This window comes from Coregonus lavaretus (assembly GCF_964263955.1).
Source record: "Coregonus lavaretus genome assembly, chromosome: 10".
In the NCBI taxonomy this organism is placed as follows: Eukaryota; Metazoa; Chordata; class Actinopteri; order Salmoniformes; family Salmonidae; genus Coregonus; species Coregonus lavaretus.
In genome coordinates this window covers 5,452,713-5,477,860 of record NC_139997.1, presented here as the reverse complement: position 1 = coordinate 5,477,860, position 25,148 = coordinate 5,452,713, and the positions used below count along the sequence as shown (strand labels likewise).

The 25,148-nt window shown below is 41.5% G+C and overlaps 1 protein-coding gene across 2 annotated transcripts in view; it reads left to right on the top strand.

The window, feature by feature from the left end:
- Positions 1–19,884: 19,884 nt before the first annotated feature.
- LOC311136564 (AF4/FMR2 family member 1-like) overlaps positions 19,885–25,148 on the top strand; it is a 92,594-nt gene continuing 87,330 nt past the window's right edge. For both annotated transcript variants that reach the window (XM_084170748.1, XM_084170747.1), the window contains exon 1: positions 19,885–20,403. In XM_084170748.1, coding sequence (XP_084026874.1) covers positions 20,387–20,403 — 17 coding nt within the window. In that variant the 5' untranslated portion in view covers positions 19,885–20,386. The remainder of the gene's footprint in view (positions 20,404–25,148) is intronic.

Below are 25,148 nucleotides of genomic sequence, written 5' to 3'. Positions count from 1 at the left end.
CCTTCCCTTTTTCCACATTTGGTTACATTACAGCCTTTTTCTAAAATGGATTAAATAAATAAAAATCCTCATCAATCTACACGCAATACCCCATAATGACAAAGCGAAAACAGCTTTTTAGAAATGTTTGGCCATGTATTACATTTAAAAAACAGAAATACCTTATTTGCATAAGTATTCAGACCCTTTGCTATGAGCTCAGGTGCATCCTGTTTCCATTTATCATCCTTGAGATGTTTCTACAACTTGATTGGAGTCCACCTGTGGTAAATTAAATTGATTGGACATGATTTGGAAAGGCACACACCTGTCTATATAAGGTCCCACAGTTGACAGTGCATGTCAGAGCAAAAACCAAGCCATGAGGTCGAAGGAATTGTCCATGGAGCTCCGACACAGGATTGTGTCAAGGCACAGATCTGGGTAAGGATACAAAAAAATGCCTGGAGCATTTACGCTCCCCAAGAACACAGTGGCCTCCATAATTCTTAAATGGAAGACGTTTGGAACCACCAAGACTCTTCCTAGAACTGGCCGCCCGGCCAAACTGAGTAATCGGGGGAGAAGGGCCTTGGTCATTCTGACAGAGCTCCAGAGTTCCTCTGTGGAGATGAGAGAACCTTCCAGAAGGACAACCATCTCTGCAGAACTCCACCAATCAGGCCTTTATGATTGAGTGGCCAGACGGAAGCCACTCCTCAGTAAAAGGCACATGACAGCTCGCTTGGAGTTTGCCAAATGGCACCTAAAGACTCTCAGACCATCAGAAACAAGATTCTCTGGTCGGATGAAACCAAGATGGAACTCTTTGGCCTGAATGCCAAGCATTACGTCTGAAGGAAACCTGGCACCATCCCTACGGTGAAGCGTGGTTGTGGCAGCATCATGCTGTGGGGATGTTTTTCAGTGGTAGGGACTGGGAGACTAGTCAGGATCGAGGGAAAGATTAACAGAGCAAAGTACAGAGAGATCCTTGATGAAAACCTGCTCCAGAGCGCTCAGGACCTCAGACTGGGGCGAAGGTTCACCTTCCAACAGGACAATGACCCTAAGCACACAGCCAAGACAATGCAGGAGTGGCTTCGGGACAAGTCTCTGAATGTCCTTGAGTGGCCCAGCCAGAGCCCGGACTTGAACCCAATCGAACATATCTGGAGAGACCTGGAAATAGCTGTGCAGCGATGCTCCCCATCCAACCTGACAGAGCTTGAGAGGATCTGCAGAGAAGAATGGGAGAAACTCCCCAAATACAGGTGTTCCAAGCTTGTAGCGTCATACCCAAGAAGACTCAAGGCTATAATCGGTGCCAAAGGTGCTTCAACAAAGTACTGAGTAAAGGGTCTGAATACTTATGTAAATGTTATATTATACATTTTCAAAACTTTGTAAAAACCTGTTTTTGCTTTGTCATTATGGGGTATTGTGTGTAGATTGATGAGGGGGAAAAACAATTTAATCCATTTTAGAATAAGGCACAAAATGTGCCAAAATGTGCCAAAATGTGGTAAAATTCAAGGAGTCTGAATACTTTCTGAATGCACTGTATGTGTCTCTTATATGGTCATACATTTGGTAGTTAGGAAGTGCAGCTCAGTTTCCACCTCATTTGTGGGCAGTGTGCACATAGCCTCTCTCAATAGCAATGCTCACTGAGTCTGTACATAGTCAAGGATTTTCTTAATTTTGGCTCAGTCACAGTGGTCAAGTGTCTCTCTCTCTCTCTCTCTCTCTCTCTCTCTCTCTCTCTCTCTCTCTCTCTCTCTCTCTCTCTCTCTCTCTCTCTCTCTCTCTCTCTCTCTCTCTCTCTCTCTCTCTCTCTCTCTCTCTCTGCTGTGTGGGAAAAACTGACTAGCTCTGCTCTTGCCACAACACAGGCTCAAATTCAGTGGAGGCTGGTGGGAGGAGTTATAGGAGGACGGGCTCATTGTATTGGCTGGAATGGAATCAATGGAACGTCAAAAATGTGGTTTCCATATTTTTGATGTGTTTGATACCGTTGCATTTAATCCATTCCAGCCATTACAATCAGCATGTCCTCCTATAACTCCTCCCACCAGCCTCCGCTGCTCAAATGACTATGTGTGGGGTTAGAAAAGGGCGCCAAAGGGTTTCAAGTATTGAAAAAGTGTTTTTCTTCTTTGTCCTAAAGGATTATAGCTTTTGAGTCATATTGAAACTACACACTTGCCTAACACCTTCTGGTGAATTAAAGCGACATACGAAATCATTAAACTATACTGAACAAAAATATAAACGCAACATGCAACAATTTCAAAGATTTTACTGAGTTACAGTTCATATAAGGGAATCAGTCAATTGAAATAAATTCATTAGGCCCTAATCTATGGATTTCACAAGACTGGGAATACAGATATGCATCGGTCACAGATACAGTACGTTAATAAAAAGGTAGGGGTGTGGATCAGAAAACCAGTCAGTATCTGGTTTGACCACCATTTGCCTCATGCAGCACAACCCTTCTCCTTAGCATAGAGCCAAAGCCAACACCTCTTCTACTCTACTGCCAATGACTGGAACAAACTGCAAAAATCTCTGAAGCTGGAGACTCTTATCTCCCTCACTAACTTTAAGCATCAGTTGTCAGAGCAGCTTACCGATCACTGCACCTGTACACAGCCCATCTGAAATTAGCCCACCCAACTACCTCATCCCCATATTGTTATTTATTTTGCTCATTTGCACCCCAGTATCTCTATTTGCATATCATCTTCTGCACATCTATCACTCCAGTGTTAATACTAAATTGTAATTATTTTGCACTATGGCCTATTTATTGCCTTACCTCCATAACTTACTACATTTGCACACACTGTATATAGATTTTCAATTTTTCTATTGTGTTTTTTTTTTTAGGGGGTAGATCAGCTTTAATATTGCAGGTAGATTGTAACTTCCATCAATGTAATTGTCTGCATCACTTCCAATCCCCCATATGTTTTAGTTTTTTTCTCGCATATATATATATACACATACATACACATACAGTGGGGAGAACAAGTATTTGATACACTGCTGATTTTGCAGGTTTTCCTACTTACCAAGCATGTAGAGGTCTGTAATTTTTATCATAGGTACACTTCAACTGTGAGAGATGGAATCTAAAACAAAAATCCAGAAAATCACATTGTATGATTTTTAAGTAATTAATTTGCATTTTATTGCATGACATAAGCCTCTCCACAATGGCCAAGACCAGAGAGCTGTGTAAGGACATCAGGGATACAATTGTAGACCTGCACAAGGCTGGGATGGGCTACAGGACAATAGGCAAGTAGCTTGGTGAGAAGGCAACAACTGTTGGCGCAATTATTAGAAAATGGAAGAAGTTCATGATGACGGTCAATCACCCTCGGTCTGGGGCTCCATGCAAGATCTCACCTCGTGGGGCATCAATGATCATGAGGAAGGTGAGGGATCAGCCCAGAACTACACGGCAGGACCTGGTCAATGACCTGAAGAGAGCTGGGACCACAGTCTCAAATAAAACCATTAGTAACACACTACGCCGTCATGGATTAAAATCCTGCAGCGCACGCAAGGTCCCCCTGCTCAAGCCAGCGCATGTCCAGGCCCGTCTGAAGTTTGCCAATGACCATCTGGATGATCCAGAGGAGGAATGGGAGAAGGTCATGGGGTCTGATGAGACAAAAATAGAGCTTTTTGGTCTAAACTCCACTCACCGTGTTTGGAGGAAGAAGAAGGATGAGTACAACCCCAAGAACACCATCCCAACCATGAAGCATGGAGGTGGAAACATCATTCTTTGGGGATGCTTTTCTGCAAAGGGGACAGGACGACTGCACCGTATTGAGGGGAGGATGGATGGCGCCATGTATCGTGAGATCTTGGCCAACAACCTCCTTCCCTCAGTAAGAGCATTGAAGATGGGTCGTGGCTGGGTCTTCCAGCATGACAACGACCCGAAACACACAGCCAGGGCAACTAAGGAGTGGCTCCGTAAGAAGCATCTCAAGGTCCTGGAGTGGCCTAGCCAGTCTCCAGACCTGAACCCAATAGAAAATCTTTGGAGGGAGCTGAAAGTCCGTATTGCCCAGCGACAGCCCCGAAACCTGAAGGATCTGGAGAAGGTTTGTATGGAGGAGTGGGCCAAAATCCCTGCTGCAGTGTGTGCAAACCTGGTCAAGACCTACAGGAAACGTATGATCTCTGTAATTGCAAACAAAGGTTTCTGTACCAAATATTAAGTTCTGCTTTTCTGATGTATCAAATACTTATGTCATGCAATAAAATGCAAATTAATTACTTAAAAATCATACAATGTGATTTTCTGGATTTTTGTTTTAGAATCCGTCTCTCACAGTTGAAGTGAGAAAAATTACAGACCTCTACATGCTTTGTAAGTAGGAAAACCTGCAAAATCGGCAGTGTATCAAATACTTGTTCTCCCCACTGTATATATATATATACACATACATACATATATATATACAGTGGGGGAAAAAAGTATTTAGTCAGCCACCAAGTGTGCAAGTTCTCCCACTTAAAAAGATGAGAGAGGCCTGTAATTTTCATCATAGGTACACGTCAACTATGACAGACAAATTGAGGAAAAAAAATCCAGAAAATCACATTTTAGGATTTTTAATGAATTTATTTGCAAATTATGGTGGAAAATAAGTATTTGGTCACCTACAAACAAGCAAGATTTCTGGCTCTCACAGACCTGTAACTTCTTCTTTAAGAGGCTCCTCAGTCCTCCACTCGTTACCTGTATTAATGGCACCTGTTTGAACTTGTTATCAGTATAAAAGACACCTGTCCACAACCTCAAACAGTCACACTCCAAACTCCACTATGGCCAAGACCAAAGAGCTGTCAAAGGACACCAGAAACAAAATTGTAGACCTGCACCAGGCTGGGAAGACTGAATCTGCAATAGGTAAGCAGCTTGGTTTGAAGAAATCAACTGTGGGAGCAATTATTAGGAAATGGAAGACATACAAGACCACTGATAATCTCCCTCGATCTGGGGCTCCACGCAAGATCTCACCCCATGGGGTCAAAATGATCACACGAACGGTGAGCAAAAATCCCAGAACCACACGGGGGGACCTAGTGAATGACCTGCAGAGAGTAACAAAGCCTACCATCAGTAACACACTACGCCGCCAGGGACTCAAATCCTGCAGTGCCAGACGTGTCCCCCTGCTTAAGCCAGTACATGTCCAGGCCCGTCTGAAGTTTTCTAGAGTGCATTTGGATGATCCAGAAGAGGATTGGGAGAATGTCATATGGTCAGATGAAACCAAAATATAACTTTTTGGTAAAAACTCAACTTGTCGTGTTTGGAGGACAAATAATGCTGAGTTGCATCCAAAGAACACCATACCTACTGTGAAGCATGGGGGTGGAAACATCATGCTTTGGGGCTGTTTCTCTGCAAAGGGACCAGGACGACTGATCCGTGTAAAGGAAGAATGAATGGGGCCATGTATCGTGAGATTTTGAGTGAAAACCTCCTTCCATCAGCAAGGGCATTGAAGATGAAACGTGGCTGGGTCTTTCAGCATGACAATGATCCCAAACACACCGCCCGGGCAACGAAGGAGTGGCTTCGTAAGAAGCATTTCAAGGTCCTGGAGTGGCCTAGCCAGTCTCCAGATCTCAACCCCATAGAAAATCTTTGGAGGGAGTTGAAAGTCCGTGTTGCCCAGCGACAGCCCCAAAACATCACTGCTCTAGAGGAGATCTGCATGGAGGAATTGGGCCAAAATACCAGCAACAGTGTGTGAAAACCTTGTGAAGACTTACAGAAAACGTTTGACCTGTGTCATTGCCAACAAAGGGTATATAACAAAGTATTGAGAAACGTTTGTTATTGACCAAATACTTATTTTCCACCATAATTTGCAAATAAATTCATTAAAAAATCCTACAATTGTTAGGCCTACTGCTGCTAGGTAGCTCTCTCTCTGCTCTTCCCCTCCCCTCTGTCTGTCCTTGATTGCAGGAGTGAAGTCTGGTGTGCGGGAGTCAGGGTTCCAGCTGCAGCTCATTCACCATAATCACCTCAGCCTTTAAGACCCGGTCAAACTTACCACTCATCGTCAGATCATAGTCAAGACGACCATGTTAGTCTCGCTGCCGACTCAACCTGTTTGTTTTCGCTCTTTGTGTTTTTGGCCTGTTCTATTTACTTTTCTCCTGTGCCACAGATTATTGGAACCTGACTCCTGCCTCCGCTTCACTCCTGCCACCACCATCCTGCTTTCCACTACCGGACCTCCCTCTTGGACTCACCACGGACACTAGGACATTACGGTACCACACCTGCCCTGACCTGGATCTGTTACCCTCCCTGTAACCTGGACTTGCTCTTCCCCTATTATTGGAAACCTGGACTAATTGAACATTGTAAATAAACCTGTTAAACCTTCTCTGGCTTGGTGTAGTTGTCTGCATTTGGGTTCAAATCCAGTTAAATCATGACAACAATGTGATTTTCTGAATTTTTTTCCCTAATTTTGTCTGTCATAGTTGACGTGTACCTATGACGAAAATTACAGGCCTCTCTCATCTTTTTAAGTGGGAGAACTTGCACAATTGGTGGCTGACTAAATACTTTTTTTCCCCACTGTACCTTGCGTATCTATTTGGACAATTTGCACATTCGGATCGAAATTACTATTAATTAATATCATCGCCCCTTTTGAATTTCTTTGCCCATGGGAGAAGTATATTTCGCCCCCCCCCCCTCCATTCCTTTTTCCACGCAACTTCATCTAGAATTGTTGAATGGGTTTCCTGTAAACAATAGATATTATATTCCTTCTCTTTGAGCCATGTAAATATTGTTCTTCTTTTGTTATTATCTGCTAAGCCGTTACAATTATAACTGGCTATACTTATTTCACCACATACCATAATGAGATACAAGTTTCAAGTCTATTTATCATTATATATGTTTGTAAATTTACCATTAAAAAATACCTTAATGATTGAGTGTCCATATAGCTGTACCATGATATTTGCATTGCTACTAAGTATCCCTTCAATTGTTCTCCACTAATTCCCCCGCTAAAACCCCTCCCCATCCCAAGTTGAGCCGTCATCCCAGTGATCGGCATCCCACCCACGTCCCTCCGGATCCCTATGGCCCCGAGAGGCCAGGACCCATCCATTGAAAACAGCACACAGTGCCACCCACAAAACAGAAGCAGATTAACCGCCAAAAGCATGTCCAATGCTGTCACCTCTATATATAACTATTTAAAAATATATATCTATTCAAATATCTTGCATATCTTATTTTCCATCATTATCAATTAATATGCGTAATAATGTCGGCAGTTCATACGTAGGATTTTAACATATAACCCGGATTGCCATTGTATTACATTTAATTTATTGATAAGCAATTATTATCCTAGCAAATAATTACAGTGGTCCATCCCATACCCCCCCCCCCCCCCAACATCCCCACCACCCCACAACAGATGCCGGACAAGCACACACGCACATACTCACATACTCCAACACACTCATCCCCCCTCCTCCACAATCCACCATAAAATCAGATACTCAACGGTTGTTATACCCCAGAGCCCAACTCAAGAAAGGACCTGATTTACGAGTACACATACAGTTACAGCTGATTGAGAAAGCATGCAAGATTGAGCAGAAATTCACAACAATGTCAGATTTGATTAATCTACTTAATCTATGTCAAGTCCTAGGTGATGGAGATCAGATCCACCCTCTTCACCTGAGACACAAACACTCTGGTCCCCCGTTGTAACCATTTTCCCCAAGCATCTCCGTGCAGTCAGACCTTTGATTATTTTGTGCCACCTGGGCCACAATGATAAACCCCCTCTCTGATTGTCTGAGTGTGACCCCCTCACCATGGGTTACTGCAGCCAGTGTTGCCAGCACTGCCACTACCTGGGTGGGGGTACCCCACCGGAATCCCCACCGGCTAGGTACAAGGTCGTCAAGGTTCTCATTAGCAGCTTTGAGAATGTCCTTGTATATAATGCTCTCCAATCAGGGGGCTCTGGCTTTGTAGGACCAACCCTGCCAGGCAGGCTCAGAATCTTGAGGGGGGCGGTGCTGCTCAAGTAGGTCTCTGACCGCATTTATTTCTCTGTTTAGGCTGCATACTCACAGCAGGTCCATAAAAGAGATGGGAACTTCTCTTTGGTGTATGGGTCGCTCAGGTGGGTGTCCAGGATATAGGGTTGGGGATCGTTCCATCACAGAGCTGCCAACTCTCACGCTTTCGCCGTGTGACACACGTTTTTGCCTGTTTTCACACGCCACACATCCAATTTCTCACGCAAAAAGAATCGGCCGAGACTCGTTCGTTCCTTTTTTCAAACTCCCCGACGGTAGATGGCGCTGATGAGCGCCACTGAACCATATGCGCTGCACCCCGAAGTTAGCGACAGAAAAAGACAACAGGAGAAGAAACGGTCACTACCTCAAGAAGTCTGATAAGAAGCTGAGCTGAGACTAGGTATGTAACAATGAAATGTCGTCCAATTGAGTACTCACTCTCTTAAACTTTAAATCTTGAAAGAAATTATTTGTTTGTGCGTGTGAACATGATTTAGTGTGGTGAATGTAAACTCAGCTGATTTCGAACAGGTAAGAATTTAACATAAATACAGGAAATGTGTGCAATAGAAGTAGACTTGTGCAGACATTCACTGACCCCATGACAGAAGTGTACCTGCTGTTCTTCCAAGCCACCGTACCAACTTTCACTTTAGCCTTGTACCTTATACCGATATGCTGTATCTGTGACAGGAAGAAAGTTGAACATTGGGTTCACAACCAGGGCTAAATTTAACAGATTACTCGACGAGGGTGACATCACACCACAGCAGGTGGATTCATTTCATGAAGCTGTGTTGTGTTTCCTGACAAGTGCTGTGGACTATGCACTTAAGAAGCTGCCACTGGAAGAGCCACTGATCAAGCACGCACAATTTGTAGATGTACGGCAAAGGGCTGAAAGTGACATCGAAGATGTCCTGTACTTTGTTGAAAGGTTAGTTTTTTTTCTCTAATTATTGTCTATCATCTTAGCTAAAATACCCTGTGTTTTATGATGAGGTGTGTTCACTCCTAAACTGCACATGAGATATTCTTATGTGGATTCTCCTCAAAGATGTGTATGAACTGCTGCTGGTTGATGACTATATACCTAAAACGTAACAACTTGTAACTCTACTTTCATAAATAGGTTTCCCCATCTCCTCCCATACCATGGGCCAGAGGAGCATGACCTTCTGGGTGAGGAGTTTCTAAATTATCAGACCATGCCAATGATATCCCTGCAGGACGAAAATGAAATGGAAAGCTTCTTGGCTGAAATGGCAACCCGGAAGCATAAGGTAAACATTTTTTCCTTTTTTGACTTTCCTTTTGGCAGGTGTGGCTTGGCTACATCTGTTGCTTAAAATTGTTGCATGCATATATGTGTCATGCATGTTGCAAATTATGCGTGTTTTTATCTGAACTTTGTTAATGGATCAACCTACAGTATACTTACAGTATTAATCAATCAAAAATCAAGGTATGTTTTTCCATTGTGTTTTGGTGCATTTACCATAGGTGACAGGAGCCAAATAATTTGAGAGGCTTGCTGCCATCGCCAAGCTTGTCCTGGTGTTGCCCCATGCAAACGCAGATGCTGAGAGGGTGTTTTCAGTTGTGGGACTGAACAAAACCAAGAGAAGAAACAGCCAAGCATTGGATGGCACCTTGTCCTCAATAATGACCATAAAATGGCCAATCTGGAGCCCTGCTTCAAATGGGAGCCCCCCTCCGATATCATCAAGGCCTCCAAGAAGGCCACAGGCCAGTATAACCATGCCGACAGATCATAGACAAGAGGCTCATTTGAGATGAGCCAGGTCTGCGCAGAATCGATCACCGGCAATCACCGCCCAATGCATGCTGGTTAGATTTGTGTCCGACTTGATCCCGACTTGATCCCGACTTTCTCTGACGTCATGCACATGTGGGCAACGATATCCTCATGAGATCAAGGCGGCCGCAGTTCTGAGACGCAGGCAGTGCAATTGCTTTTCACCGACTGCAGGACCCAGGCGGACCCAGGACAAAATCTCACTCCAAGGTTTTTTAAAAAGTTGGCAGGTATGCCATCATGATAGGACAATAAAAAATTAGATTAGATGTGTACTATATTTTAAAATGTATATCCCTCATCTACACAAAATTGAAAGCTCTCTCTCACTACCCCTGCTCATAGACCCCCGGTCGGCTCTGGGATATGCAACCATTTCCCCTCTCACTCAATTAACACCGCACCTTTCCAAACACAAAAAATGCACACCACATGGTTGACTGCGGAGGAAATGGGCCGAGCGTGCAAACGCACCCACATCCCACACCTGCCGCAAGGGGTAAAGGACGCCAGGGAGAACACAGGACCAACCCCAACAACCGTCCGCCAAAACAACAACCGTCCGCCAAAAAAGCCATGTTCTAATTAGTTGTATTTGAAGATGTATTATTCTGCTTGTTATCTTTTCTTGTTACATCGTTTTATCATTTTTTAAATACTATACTTACTATAAATGTTATTTAATATTCCAATCCCTGTCATTGCTATTTCCCTTTATTACTTTCCAACCCCACCATCCCCTCCCTAATTGGAGTAAACTAGTGAACAACAATGCTTAGGGCTCTACTTCATGCTTATACATACTATATACATTTTATGGACACAGTCAATCATTATATTTTGTTTGTTTTTACTCCTGAACTTCCTCCGATCATTTTCATGATGTCCATCCGGTTTGCTTCTATATGCCATGTCTTTCTAACTGTGCTCTTTCACAAAAGCTCACAATATATAACCTATATACTTATTATGGACACAGCATGTCTTACACTAGTTATCTTGTTGTTGTTAGTTGTTGTTATTAGTCCCATCCTTCAGCTCCATTCAACACCTCCCATCTATCTCTTAACACCATCCATATTGGATTTCTATTTGCCATATATTTTTCAACTGTACTGTGATGTTTTACAAAAGTTCTGAACCTTTCTATTCTCATTGTTTCTACAGTTTGTGAATTGAAAATAAACATCTTTGCTAAAAGTATTATTATATTATTGATTGATTGACTATGACTTTTCAGATCACCCAGTAGTGCTATCTGCAGGGTCAGCTCCATGCAAATATTGCAATCCTTCAGCCATTCCTGGACCTGTGTCCAGAAACAAGCTACACATGGACAGTACCAAAACAAATGATCTAATGATTCTGTCTCTTCACAGCCAAATCTGCAGAGCTGGGAAGATTGTATCCCCCATACAAATAACATTATATTGGTAGCAAGAATTTTATATAATATTTTAAATGGAACAATTCTAAGTTTTGAATCCGGCGTCGTTTTGCGTATCAGTTCATAAACACTATGCCATGGAATCCGTATGTCAAAAATCTCTTCCCAACTATTTTGCATTCTATATGGGACGGCTGTCAATATTTTGGTCCTTAAATGAAACTGGTAAACTTTTTTATTTATCACAATTTTCTTTAACCAATTTTGGTCTTTAATGCAAGGCCGACAGACAAGTTCCTTACTTTTTCCTCCTTCCACTTTCCTCTTCCATTTTCGCGGTAATGCTGCAATTATTTGGTTGTAATTTTGGGTAGAGCAGACATTTCCATATGTTTTTGTTAGCTGCATGTAAGACATAACTTCACCATTCCTACTGACAATATCATTTACGAAGATTATACCTTTTTTCTTTTAAAAAAATAAGTTTTTCTATCAATTAGTATATTTGAGTTTAACCACAATATTTGTTGCAATATTTGTTCTGTCATTTCTGTAGGATTAAATTGAAATTGCAACCAACTTTCTATGGCTTGTTTTAGAAATAGTGATATTTGGGAGATTATTTCCTTTTCAAATACCTGAAAGTGAGGGGTTGTAATCTGAATAAAGGGAAAAAGTCCCTTCTTGAACATTGGGTGAGACAATCTTACTAGTTTGCTAGAGAACCAGTTCGGATTTAAGTATAATTTTTGTATGACTGAAGCTTTTAGTGATAGGTCTAATGCTTTAATATTTAATAATTTCTGTCCTCCTAATTCATATTCATTATATAAATAGGCCCGTTTAATTTTGTCTGGCTTGCCGTTCCAAATAAAATGGAATATTTTTTTCTCATATAATTTAAAAAACAGTTCGCTAGGCGTAGGCAAGACCATAAGCAAATAGGTAAACTGGGATAATACTAAAGAGTTAATCAGGGTGATTTTTCCACAAATTGACAGGCACCCACCTTTCCATGGTAGCAAGATCTTATCTATTTTTGCTAACTTTCTATTATATAATTTATTGAAGTGAGATCATTTATTTCCTTTTGGATATGTATTCTGAGTATATCCACATCACCATCAGACCATTTTATTGGTAAACTACATGGCAATGTAAAAATTTTATTTTTTAGTGATCCAATTCGTAAAATAGTACATTTATCATAATTTAGTTGTAATCCAGAGAGGTTAGAAAATGTATCTAGATCCTCTATGAGGCTGTGGAGGGATTCAAGTTGTGGATTTAAAAGAAAACATGAATCATCAGCGTACAATGACACCTTTGTTTTTAAGCCCTGGATTTCTAATCCCTTGATATTATTGTTGGATCTGATTTTAATAGCTAACATCTCGATGGCAATAATAAATAGATATGCCGATAGTGGACAACCTTGTTTCACTCCTCTTGACAGTTTAAAACTTTCTGAGAAATAGCCCTTATTTACGATTTTACACCTAGGGTTACTATACATGATTTTAACCCAATTTATTAGAGATTGTCCAAAATTGAAATGCTCCAGGCATCTATATATAAACCCCAGTCGTACTTTATCAAATGCCTTTTCGAAGTCTGCTATGAATAGTAGGCCTGGCTTCCCAGATTTTTCATAGTGTTCTATTGTTTCCAGTACTTGCCTTATATTATCTCCAATGTATCGTCCATGTTAAAAACCTGTCTGATTAGAATGAATAATGTCCGACAATACCTTTTAAATTCTATGCGCTATACATTTTGCTAGAATTTTTGCATCACAACACTGAAGTGTAAGGGGCCGCCAATTTTTTTAATGGACTGGATCTTTATATTTTCCACTTGTTTCAGTAATAGTGAAATCAGACCTTCTTCTTGAGTGTCAGATAATCTACCATTTACATAGGAGTGGTTAAAACATGCTAATAACGGTCCTCTGAGTATATCAAAAAAGGTTTGGTATACCTCGACTGGTATGCCATCCAACCCTGGAGTTTTCCCGGACTTAAAGTCTTTAATTGCATCCAGACGTTCCTCCTCTGTAATTTCACCTTCACATGAGTCTTTCTGTATGGCTGTTAATTTTACATTATCAATAGAAAAAAAATCTCTACAATTTGCTTCAGTTAGAGGAGATGGAGGCGCCTGAAATGAAAACATATGCTTAAAGTACTTTGTTTCCTCCTTCAAAATATAATTTGGTGAATCATGGGTGACTCCGTCATTTGTAACCAGTTTCAATTAATTATTTTTGGTAGCATTCCTATGTTGAAGATTAAAATATATTTTGGTGCATTTTTCCCCATTTTCCATCCAATTTGCTTTATTTTTATAATATATTACACTTGATCTTTCTTGAATAAGTTTCTCCATTTCTTTTTGTTTTTCCTCTACTTTATTCTGAGCCTCTATGTTATAGTTTTTATTGCCATCTCTCTGTTCTGTTAGACCTTCTATTTCCTTTGTTAGTGTGGACTCTTTTGACCTAAATTGCTTTTGTTTTCAAGATGAGTACTGAATTGCATGGCCTCTAAAGGCACATTTAAAGGTGTCCCATACAATAAGGGGATTTGCTGTACCTATGTTATGTCGGAAAAAATCAGTTATAAATTCCTCTGTCCTAGTTAAAAACAAGTTATCATCCAATAGGCTTTGATTACATTTCCAATATCCTCGCCCACGTGGAAATTCAGTGAGAGTAATGTATTAGCCAATTATATGATGGTCCGACGGCATTCTGTCCCCTATCAGCACTTTTTAAACTTTTGGTGCCAACGAGAATGACATAAGAAAGAAGTCAAGATGACTAGCTTGATTGAGTCTCCGCCATGTATATCTCACTAGATCAGGATATTTAAGCCTCCATATATCTACTAGTTCTAATGTATCCATGACATTCACAATTTCCTTAAGAGCATGAGGGTGATTGTTTGTAGTGTGATTTCCTTTACGGTCCATTGACCTATTTAAAACGGTATTATAATCTCCCACCATAATAATAGAGTCTTGAATTGCTTGCAAGGTCGATAATTTATTTTATATATTTTCAAAGAAGTGTGGATCATCATTATTTGGTCCGTAAAGGTTAATGAGCCATATTTGTTTATGGTCCAATAACATATTTAAAATAATCCATCTACCTTGCGTATCTGTTTGGACAATTTGCACATTCGGATCGAAATTACTGTTAATTAATATGATCACCCCTTTTGAGTTTCTTAGCCCATGGGAGAATTGTTGAATGGGTTTCCTGTAAACAATAGATATTATATTCCTTCTCTTTGAGCCATGTAAATATTGTTCTTCTTTTGTTATTATCTGCTAAGCCATTACAATTATAACTGGCTATACTTATTTCACCACATACCATAATGAGATACAAGTTTCAAATCTATTCGTCATTATATATGTTTGTAAATTTACCAATAGAAAATTCCATGGTGATTGAGTGTCCATGTAGCTGTACCATGATATTTGCATTGCTACTAAGTATCCCTTCAATTGTTCTCCACTAATTCCCCCGCTAAAACCCCTCCCCATCCCAAGTTGGGCCGTCATCCCAGTGATCAGCATACCACCCCTGTCCCCCCGGATCCCTATGCCCCCAAAGGGCAAGGACCCATCCATCGAAAACATCACATAGTGCCACCCACAAAACAGAAGCAGGTCAACCGCCAAAAGCATTTCCAATGTTCTCACCTCAATAGCTATTTAAAAAATATATATTCAAATGTCTTGCATATCTTATTTTCCATCATTATCAATTAATGTGTGTAATAATGTCGGCATTCATGCGTAGGATTTTAACCTATAATCCTAATTGCCATTGTATTACATTACATTTTTAACAAGCAACTACCACTTCAGCAAACAACCACTGCGATTCAAAAGTGAACAACAATGTGAGATTTGATTAATCTATTTAATCTATGTTAAGTCCTAGGTGATGGAGATCAGATCCACCCTCTTCACCTGAGACACAAACACTCTGGTCCCCCTTTGTAACCATTTTCCCAAGCATCTCCGTGCAGTCATACCTTTGATTATTTTGTGCCACTTGGGCCACAATAGTAAGCCCCCTCTCTGATTGTCCAAGTGTGACCCCCTCCCCATGGGTTACTGCAGCCAGTGTTGCCAGCACTGCCACTACCTGGGTGGGGGTACCCCACCGGAATCCCCACCGGCTAGGTACAAGGTCGTCAAGGTTCTCATTAGCAGCTTTGAGAATTTCCTTGTATATTATGCTCCCCCATCGGGGGCTCTGGCTTTGTAGGACCAACCCTGCCAGGCAGGCTCAGAATCTTGAGGGGGCGGTGCTGCTCAAGTAGGTCTCTGACCGCATTTATTTCTCTGTTTAGGCTGCATATAGGCAATTCACAGCAGGTCCATAAAACAGATGGGAACTTCTCTTTGGTGTATGGGTCGCTCAGGTGGGTGTCCAGGATATAGGGTTGGGGATCGTTCCATCATGATAGGACAATAAAAAAATAGATTAGATGTATACTGTATTTAAAAATGTATATCCCTCATCTACACAAAATTGAAAGCTCCTTCTCACAACCCCTGCTCATAGACACCCGTTGGTTCTGGGATATGCAACCATTTCCCCTCTCACTCACTTAACGCCAGACTTTTCCAAACACAAAAACGCACTCCACATGGCTGATTGCGGAGGATAGGGGCCGAGCGCGCGCCTGCATCCCACACCTGGCGCAAGGGGGAAAGGACGCCAGGGAGAACACAGGACCAAACACAACAACCGTCCACCAAAAACAACATTGTGTTATTGACTGTACGTTTTTGTTTATCCCATATGTAACTCTGTGTTGTTGTTGTTTTTATCGCACTGCTTTGCTTTATCTTGGCCAGGTCGCAGTTGTAAATGAGAACTTGTTCACAACTGGCCTACCTGGTTAAATAAAGGTGAAATACATTTTTTTTTACAAATTAAAATAAATGGAGTTGATCAGGCTGTTGATTGTGGCCTGTGGAATGTTGTCCCGCTCCTCTTCATTGGCTGTTCGAAGTTGCTGGATATGGGCGGGAACTGAAACAAGCTGTCATACACGTCGATCCAAAGCACCCCAAACATGCTCAATGGGTGACATGTCTGGTGAGTATGCAGGCCAATGAAGAACTGGGACATTTTCAGCTTTCAGGAATTGTGTACAGATCCTTGCGACATGGGGCTGTGCATTATCATGCTGAAACATGAGGTGATGGCGGCGTATGAATGGCATGACAATGGGCCTCAGGATCTTGTCACGGTATCTCTGTGGATTCAAATTGCCATTGATAAAACACAATTGTGTTCATTGTCCGTAGCTTATCCCTGCCCATACCATGACCCCAACGCCACCATGGGGCTCTCTATTCACAACGTTGACTTCAGCAAACCGCTCGCCCACACGACGCCTTAAACGTGGTCTGCGGTTGTGAGGCCGGTTGGACATACTGGCAAATTCTCTAAAACGACATTGGAGGCGGCTTATGGTAAAGAAATTAACATTCAATTCTCTGGCAACAGCTCTGGTGGACATTCTGCAGTCAGCATGCCAATTGCACGCTCCCTCAAAACTTGAGACATCTGTGGCATTGTGTTGTGTGACAAAACTGTACATTTTAGAGTGGCCTTTTATTGTCCCCAGCACAAGGTGCACCTGTGTAATTATCATGCTTTTTAATCAGCTTCTTGATATGCCACACCTGTCAGGTGCATGGATTATCTTGGCAAAGGAGAAATGCTCACTAACAGGGATGTAAACCAATTTATTCCCCAAATTTGAGAGAAATAAGCTTTTTGTGCACATGAACAATTTCTGGGTTATTTTATGTCAGCTCATGAAACAAGGGACCAACACTTTACACGTTGTGTTTATATTTTTGTTCAGTGTAGTTCAAATAACTGCCATAAAACAATCTTACACAACATTCTGTTGCATCTAACAAAACTTTTTTTTTTTTAAAGAGCAGTTGGCTGGCTAATGGCCCAGTGATTCATTTCAATGGCTGCTGGTCCGCTCAGTGACACAGTAGTGTCACAGCTTCTCCCAACAGACAGGTTTGGATGTGTGTTCTGTCTCTGGCTCCAGCTGTAAACAGATTGGTTAGGGTGATAGACAGACCAGACTGTAGTAGGCTATCCTGTCTATCTATGTCTGTCTCTGTGTGGGTCAGGCTGCCACTATGCTACAGTGCCATGCACTTATGTAGCCTACTGGCTCCAGCCTCAAAGACCTGGGGATTTTCTGTGTCTCCACCATGGTGGAGGTGAGGAGAGAAAGGGCTTAAGAGCTTTCAACAGAGAAGCCTGACCTGATCACATGACCACAACAGCCCTAGCTATGAAAAAAAAAGCAGTGCACGTGTTGTCAGCCAGAGAGACATCCAGTAGAATCTAAACACGGTGCTTCATTCACATCAGGTTAGGTAAGAGCCAGGCTAATACAGCATACAGTATAGTTGCCTTTCAAATGATTTTCTTACCTGAGCAATGAGGATTTACTGTCCCCAATCACAGATCAATCTGTATCCGTGGTAGTTACACATACAATACAGTGAGTTCATAGGTTACATTTGAACATACATTTTTGGTGAGGCTCTCTTTCTCAGCTGTGGTGAACTGGTAATTGTGGAATAACTGATACGAATCTAGTATGTGTTTTTAAAAGACTTACTTTCAAGGTTTAGAGCCAAGTGACAAATGGACGCTGTAATGTCAAGTACAACAGTCGGATCAGTTGTTTTTATTTGTCAACTCAGCGGATGAAAAATTGAGTAACTCAAGTGGAAGGCCGGCCCGGGGTACAGCATCTAAATGATCAGTTTAACTTCTTCTGTGTGTGATTTTAAAATAATCGGTTCAAGGACATACAGTACCAGTCAAACGTCTGACAAACCTACTCATTCAATGGTTTTTCTTTATGTTTACTATTTTCTACATTGTAGAATAATAGTGAAGACATCAAAACTATGAAATAACACATATGGAATCATGTAGTAACCAAAAAAGTGTTAAAGAAATCAAAATATATTTTATATTTGAGATTCTTCAAAGTAGCCACCCGTTGCCTTGATGACAGCTTTGCACACTCTTGGCATTCTCTCAACCAGCTTCTCATACACCAGATGTACACTACCAGTCAAAAGTTTGGACACTCCTACTCATTCAAGGGTTTTTCTTTATTTTTACTAATGAGTGTGCAAAGCTGTTATCAAGGCAAAGGGTGGCTACTTTGAAGAATCTAAAATATATTTTGATTTGTTTAACACTTTTTTTTGGTTACTACATGATTCCATGTGTTATTTCATAGTTTTGATGTCTTCACTATTATTCTACAATGTAGAAAATAGTAAAAAATAAGAAAGACCCTTGAATGAGTAGGTGTGTGCAAACTTTTGACTGGTACTGTACATCTGGTGTATTAGAAGCAATTATTGGTACTATGATTGCCTTGGAATTTTTTTTGTATTTACACAATGATTTTCCACGAAGATTGCCATTTGTCCATTCACTATAGATGGGTTAGCTGGCAACATTACGAAAAACGATGTGCGCTCGTCCATGGGGAAGAAGTGTGTTGTTGTGATTCTGGATGGCCAGATTGTTAGTAAGAATGACAAGAAACTGCCATGTGGGGAATCTTAAGTGGCTTGTTTAATCTTGTTCTTGATACCATGTCTTGTTTTGAGGTGTTTTGACAGATTTCATTTCAAAGCTAATATAGCTCAAATTCACTAGCTAGCTAACCAACAACTGTAACAATGTATTTGAGAGACAAGCGCTCATTGTGCAAATGTATTTATATTTTCAATAAACATTAGTGACAAAATATAGTTTACATGTTGGCAGGTAGCCTAGCGGTTAAGAAGTTGGGCCAGTAACTGAAAGGTTGCTGGTTTGAATTCTCGAAGTCGACTACATGAAAAATCTGTCCATGTGCCTTGGGGAAGGCACTTAACACTAATTGCTCCTGTAAGTCACTCTGGATAAGAGCGTCTGCTAAATGACTCAAATGTAAATGTAAAAAACAATCTAAAATGCCCCTATAGTTGCGCACGCTCTGTTTTGTCACTAGACAATCAACCTGTCTATAATGGGGGATCCTGTTTTCTGCAAACAATACTGCAGTACCGCGTTCGGCCTTGAACTTCCGTGGCTTCAATGAGAGGGGGCATTCGTTCTCTCCTGCTACACAGTATGAACTATAGGCCTACCCATTAAGGCTCCATTGCACTTGTTTTTCATATCACTCTATTCAATTCAAGGAGTGTCCCTAGGAAAATACAATTTATAGAGACCTACTATTGGAATGTTGTTCAGGATCTATGGGATGCCATTATCAGATAGATTCTTCACATTTATCAATAACTTAGATTCATTTATAGCAAGGCCTATTTTAAATATCCACATAATCATAAAATATATCAGCAATTATAACTTAACTGGGGGAAATTAAGATGAACTCTTTCAGTATGATTCTGTATCCAGCGGAAGCCTGTGGTGTCTAATGACATGTTCAGTTCAGATATACAATCAAACTTCTGATGCTATCCCTGGCAATAGTTTAGGTGGCGATTCAGAGAGAATAATAACATGTCCATAATAGGAATGGTGTGGCTGTACTATTTCCTACGTGCAGGGGGAACTGTGCAAACTTTGTTTTTAAAGTTGACAATTGAAAAACGCGACAGAAAAAAACACATTCTATAATATACATCTAAAAAAATAAACTAGTTGGATATAAGTAGAACATATGAACAGTCGTTACGTGTTTATTGCTCGTTGCTTTTCTGTTTAGATACAAAAGCTATCGAATCAGACTCCACTGCGTCCCCCGCATGACTGCATGAAATAGAAGAACCCAGTATGCGCTGAGACCAAGATCTACACGCACAGTTACTAGCAGAGAACTATGAAAGAACAATTTATAGACAGTTATTTTATGTAAAGATTTAGATGGCATTTGACAGGTAAACAATGTAATCAAGAGGGGAGATTATCCAATTACGGATTGTCAGAAACACATGGCAAGCAACTTGCAATTTGTTTTTTGAGGCGCACCATGGCAGCTCGCTCAAGGTAAGCAGACGAACGATAACGTTAGCTTTAGCTAGCTCAATCAGTTGACACAGCATAGCCATAGCTAGCTAAGAGACTCTAGTCCAAAAGTTGACTTTGGCTTGTTACTTTGATAACTACGTTTGGATATCGCTAGAAGCGGTGTTGTAACAAACGGAGTTTGGCAAAGTTATTTTGCCGTTTAAACGTAATAAAACTGTATGGTAACGCAGCTAGCGTAGCCATCCAAGCCGAAGAAGGTGGAATCAGCTGGAAGTAGCCTGCTCACTCCCACAGCTGTGGTGTGATTTAGGTAGCAAGCTGGTGCCGCTGCTAACCAGCTGATCGACGATGTCAGTGTATTTTTAGATAGCCGATGAGGTTGTGCGCTAGCTACTAACATTAGTTAGCTAATTTTAAAAACAATTCCATCGTGTTTAAAATAAGTGTAGATAGTTTGCTAGCTAACAACATTTTGGATAATAAAATAACTGCCCATTTATGTAATGTGTGGTCCTGCGAGTTTAACTAGCTAGTTAGCAAACGTTACACACGAATTTAGCTGCTAGGCATTTAATTGGCAAGTCAGAAGTTTGATAATTCACTAACTCTTAGCCAACCAGGCAGTGTCAGATGGAAATAACGTGTTAGTGGGATGCCTAACTAGCTCTTATTTAGCAGTTCGCAGACTGTTATAACGAGCTTTTGCGTTTTAACCTGATACTGATATGTAACGTTAACCGTAGTTTAACTTTGTTCAGAAGAACTAGCTACTAGTGTACTTTCAATCATTCCTTATTATTGTTGACTTGCTAACCAGCAGGATTGAATATGACGAATAGCTAACCACCGCGCACGAACAGCTGATTGCCTTTTTAGAGGTCTCAAATCTAAACTTTTTTCTAACTTGTTTGATTTGCAATAAATCCCATTTCCCCAAACTCAGGGAAAGAAAGGAAGGAATGCGAGTTGACCTTGTGCCCATTCAATGTACCTTTCTAGAAATCTTTGAAGCTACTCAACAACTTTGAATATCAGTCTTGAGATGAATAGCAAGTGAGTCTTAGTCACGTAGTGGTTCGACAACACTGACTAGAGAACAGGAGTGTCTCATTCACATATGAATGGGTCCTGTTTATTGTTGATAACCCATCTATAGCTGCTGATAGTCCTTTGTCTAAAAAAACTCTCCATACTGTCTGTCTCTGCATAAAGCCATAATAGTCTTAGACGTAGATTGATTGGCCTAATAAGGTGAATAATGCAAGTTAATTGTGCCCTGCTGTCACGCCCTTCTATTGAGCACTGGCCCACACATCCCATGCATCAGCAGCATCGCAGACACACACCTGTGTTTTATGTTGATGAAAGTTAATTCGGTCTCCATTGAATCCTACCCATGTCTACTACTGGGAGAAACTATTGCACCAGCGGATGTCGAGGGATAAAGGGTCAGCTCATGAAGCTACACCTTAAGGTGTAGCACAGGAGAAATGGCCCATTTTTATATAAAGAATGGGCTTAGATATCAACTCCGTAGTCCCTTCGAATCTAGACTAGAGAAAAATAAATGCTGTCGCACCTTGCTTACCAACCAAGGTGGAATAAGGATATTAGGCTAATTTTAAAAAGCCATCTTGACTCAAACTTAACTTCCATTGTGTTTACAATCAGTGGCTGAATATCTTTTCACCTCCTTCAATGTATACTAGAGTCAGTGGATTGTGAGTAATGATACAGGGTGAACCACATGTTGACCTTTCCCCACTGCAGGGGAAGGAGTCTCTGTATCATTCCCCTCCCCCACTCATCACACAGCCCTTCTCTTTAGTGGAGGCTAGTATGCTACGTGTTGCTTCTACTTTGCTAACTACAGACAGCCCTGCGCCTCCTATAAAACCTTAAAAGCCTGCCATCATCCCACTTCTGTGGTTCGAAGGAATTTCTGTGCAGACGCCTGCCGAAGGTCTGCCTGTAGGCCTAAGCATGCAGTTATGCATTTGAATGATTTCATGCATACATTGTTGTGCTATAGGCCTACATTTAGGATAAAGGCTAATTCTTGCATCCCCTTCTAAAAAGCCAGGCACTACACATAAGCTACACCTATGGGCCGGATGGATTTAGAAGTCGGCCTCGCTTCACGAATGATCCTTCTAGGCCTTTATCAGTCTGGTGTGTTCTTGTGCCTGGAAGCGGAGACAGGAGACAGGAAGCATAGATGGAAGATGAGGGGGGGTGAGGATGAGGGGGGTGAAGATGAGGAGGGTGATAATCCGTTTTTAAGGGGACCTAGGGGTTAGTGTATCTCACCCCACAGACCATCACTGTGGCAGGCAGCTTTACTACAGTGGCAGTAAATGATTTACACCTGTAAATAACATCACATGGGAATCAAAATGGCATGCCCGTCTTGCGATCTGGAGGGCAGACTTTTGCACGCCCCCCCCCCCAATGGTCAAAATGTGGAATCCGTACCCTTGCCGATATCATGGACAGTAATGGGTTTGAGAACATTCCAAGATTTGAAAGATACAAATAAAATACAATTGTATTTGTCACATGCTTCGTAAACAACAGGTGTCGACTAACAGTGAAATGCTTACTGACGGGCCCTTACCCACAATGCAGAGAGAGAGAGAGAGAGAGAGAGAAAATGGAGAAATAATAGGAAAGTTAAACATGAAGTAATAATAGATACACACCGAGTAACAATAACTTGGCTATGTACCCAAGGTACCAGTCTACAAGGGGTACGAGTAGCCAGTCGATGAGCAGGGGTACCAGGTCATTGAGGTAGATGTATGTATACTGAACCTTAACTTGAGACATATGTGGCATTGTGTTGTGAGACAACGGCACGTTTTACTGGCCTTGTATTGTCCCCGGCACAAGGCGCACCTGTGTAATGATCATGCTGTTTAATCAGCTTCTTCATATGCCACACCTGTCAGGTGGATGGATTATCTTGGCAAAGGAGAAATGCTCACAAACTGTGCACATCATTTGGGGGTGGCATTTGTGGTCCTCTGTAGCTCAGCTGGTAGAGCACGGCGCTTGTAACGCCAAGGTAGTGGGTTCGATCCCCGGGACCACCCATACACAAAAAAAAATGTATGCACGCACGACTGTAAGTCGCTTTGGATAAAAGCGTCTGCTAAATGGCATATTATTATATTATTATTATTTGAGAGAAATAAGCTTTTTGTGCATATGGAACATTTCTGGGATGTTTTATTTCAGCTCATGAAACATGGGACCAACACTTTACATGTTGTGTTTATATTTTTTGTTCAGTAAACATACAGGTATAACTAGGAATAAAGTGACAGATGGTAAACGGTAGCATCAGTACACAGTGCATTTGGAAAGTATTCAGACCCCTTCCCTTTTTCCACATTTTGTTATGTTACAGCTGTATTCTAAAATGGATCAAATAAATGTTTTTCCTCATCTATCTACACACAATACCCCATAATGACAAAGCTAAAACAGGTTTTTAGATTTTTTTGCAAATAAAACATTTATGGAAAGGCACACACCTGTATTATAAGGTCCCACAGTTGACAGAGCATAAATCAAGCCATGAGGTCGGAGGAATTGTCCGTAGAGCTCAGAGACAGTATTGTGTCGAGGCACAGATCTGGGGAAAGGGTACCAAAACATTTCTGCAGCATTGAAGGTCCCCAAGAACACAGTGGCCTCCATCATTTGTAAATGGAAGAAGTTTGGAACCACCAAGACTCTTCCTAGAGCTGGCCACCCAGCCAAACTGAGCAATCGGGGGAGAATGGCCTTGGTCAGGGAGGTGACCAAGAACCCGATGGTCACTCTGACAGAACTCCAGAGTTCCTCTGTGGAGATGGGAGAACCTTCCAGAAGGACAACCATCTCTGCAGCACTCCACCAAATCAGGCCTTTACAGTAGATTGGCCAGACGGAAGCCACTCCTCAGTAAAAAGGCACATGACAGCCCGCTTGGAGTTTGCCAAAAGGCACCTAAAGACTCTGACCATGAGAAACAAGATTCTCTGGTCTGATGAAACCAAGATTGAACTCTTTGGCCTGAATGCCAAGCGTCACGTCTGGAAGAAACCTGGCACCATCCCTACGGTGAAGCAAGGTGTTGGCAGCATCATGCTGTGGGGATGTTTTTCAGTGGTAGGGACTGGGAGATTAGTCAGGATTGAGGGAAAGATGAACGGAGCAAAGTACAGAGAGATCCTTGATGAAAACCTGCCCCAGAGCTCTCAGGACCTCAAACTGGGGTGAAGGTTCACCTTCCAACAGGACAATGACCCTAAGCACACAGCCAAGACAACGCAGGAGTGGCTTCGAGACAAGTTTCTGAATGTCCTTGAGTGGCCCAGCCAGAGCCGGGACTTTAACCTGATCGAACATCTCTGGAGAGATCTGGAAATAGCTGTGCAGCGATGCTCCCCATCCAACATGACAGAGCTTGAGAGGATCTGCAAAGAAGAATGGGAGAAACTCCCCAAATACAGGTGTTCCAAGCTTGTAGCGTCATACCCAAGAAGACTCGAGGCTGTAATTGCTGCTAAAGGTGCTTCAACAAAATACTGAGTAAAGGGTCTGAATACTTACACTACCAGTCAAAAGTTTGGATACACCTACTCATTCAAGGGTTTTTCTTTATTTTTACTATTTTCTACATTGTAGAATAATAGTGAAGACATCAAAACTATGAAACAACACATGGAATCATGTAGTAACCAAAAGTGTTAAACAAATCAAAATATATTTTA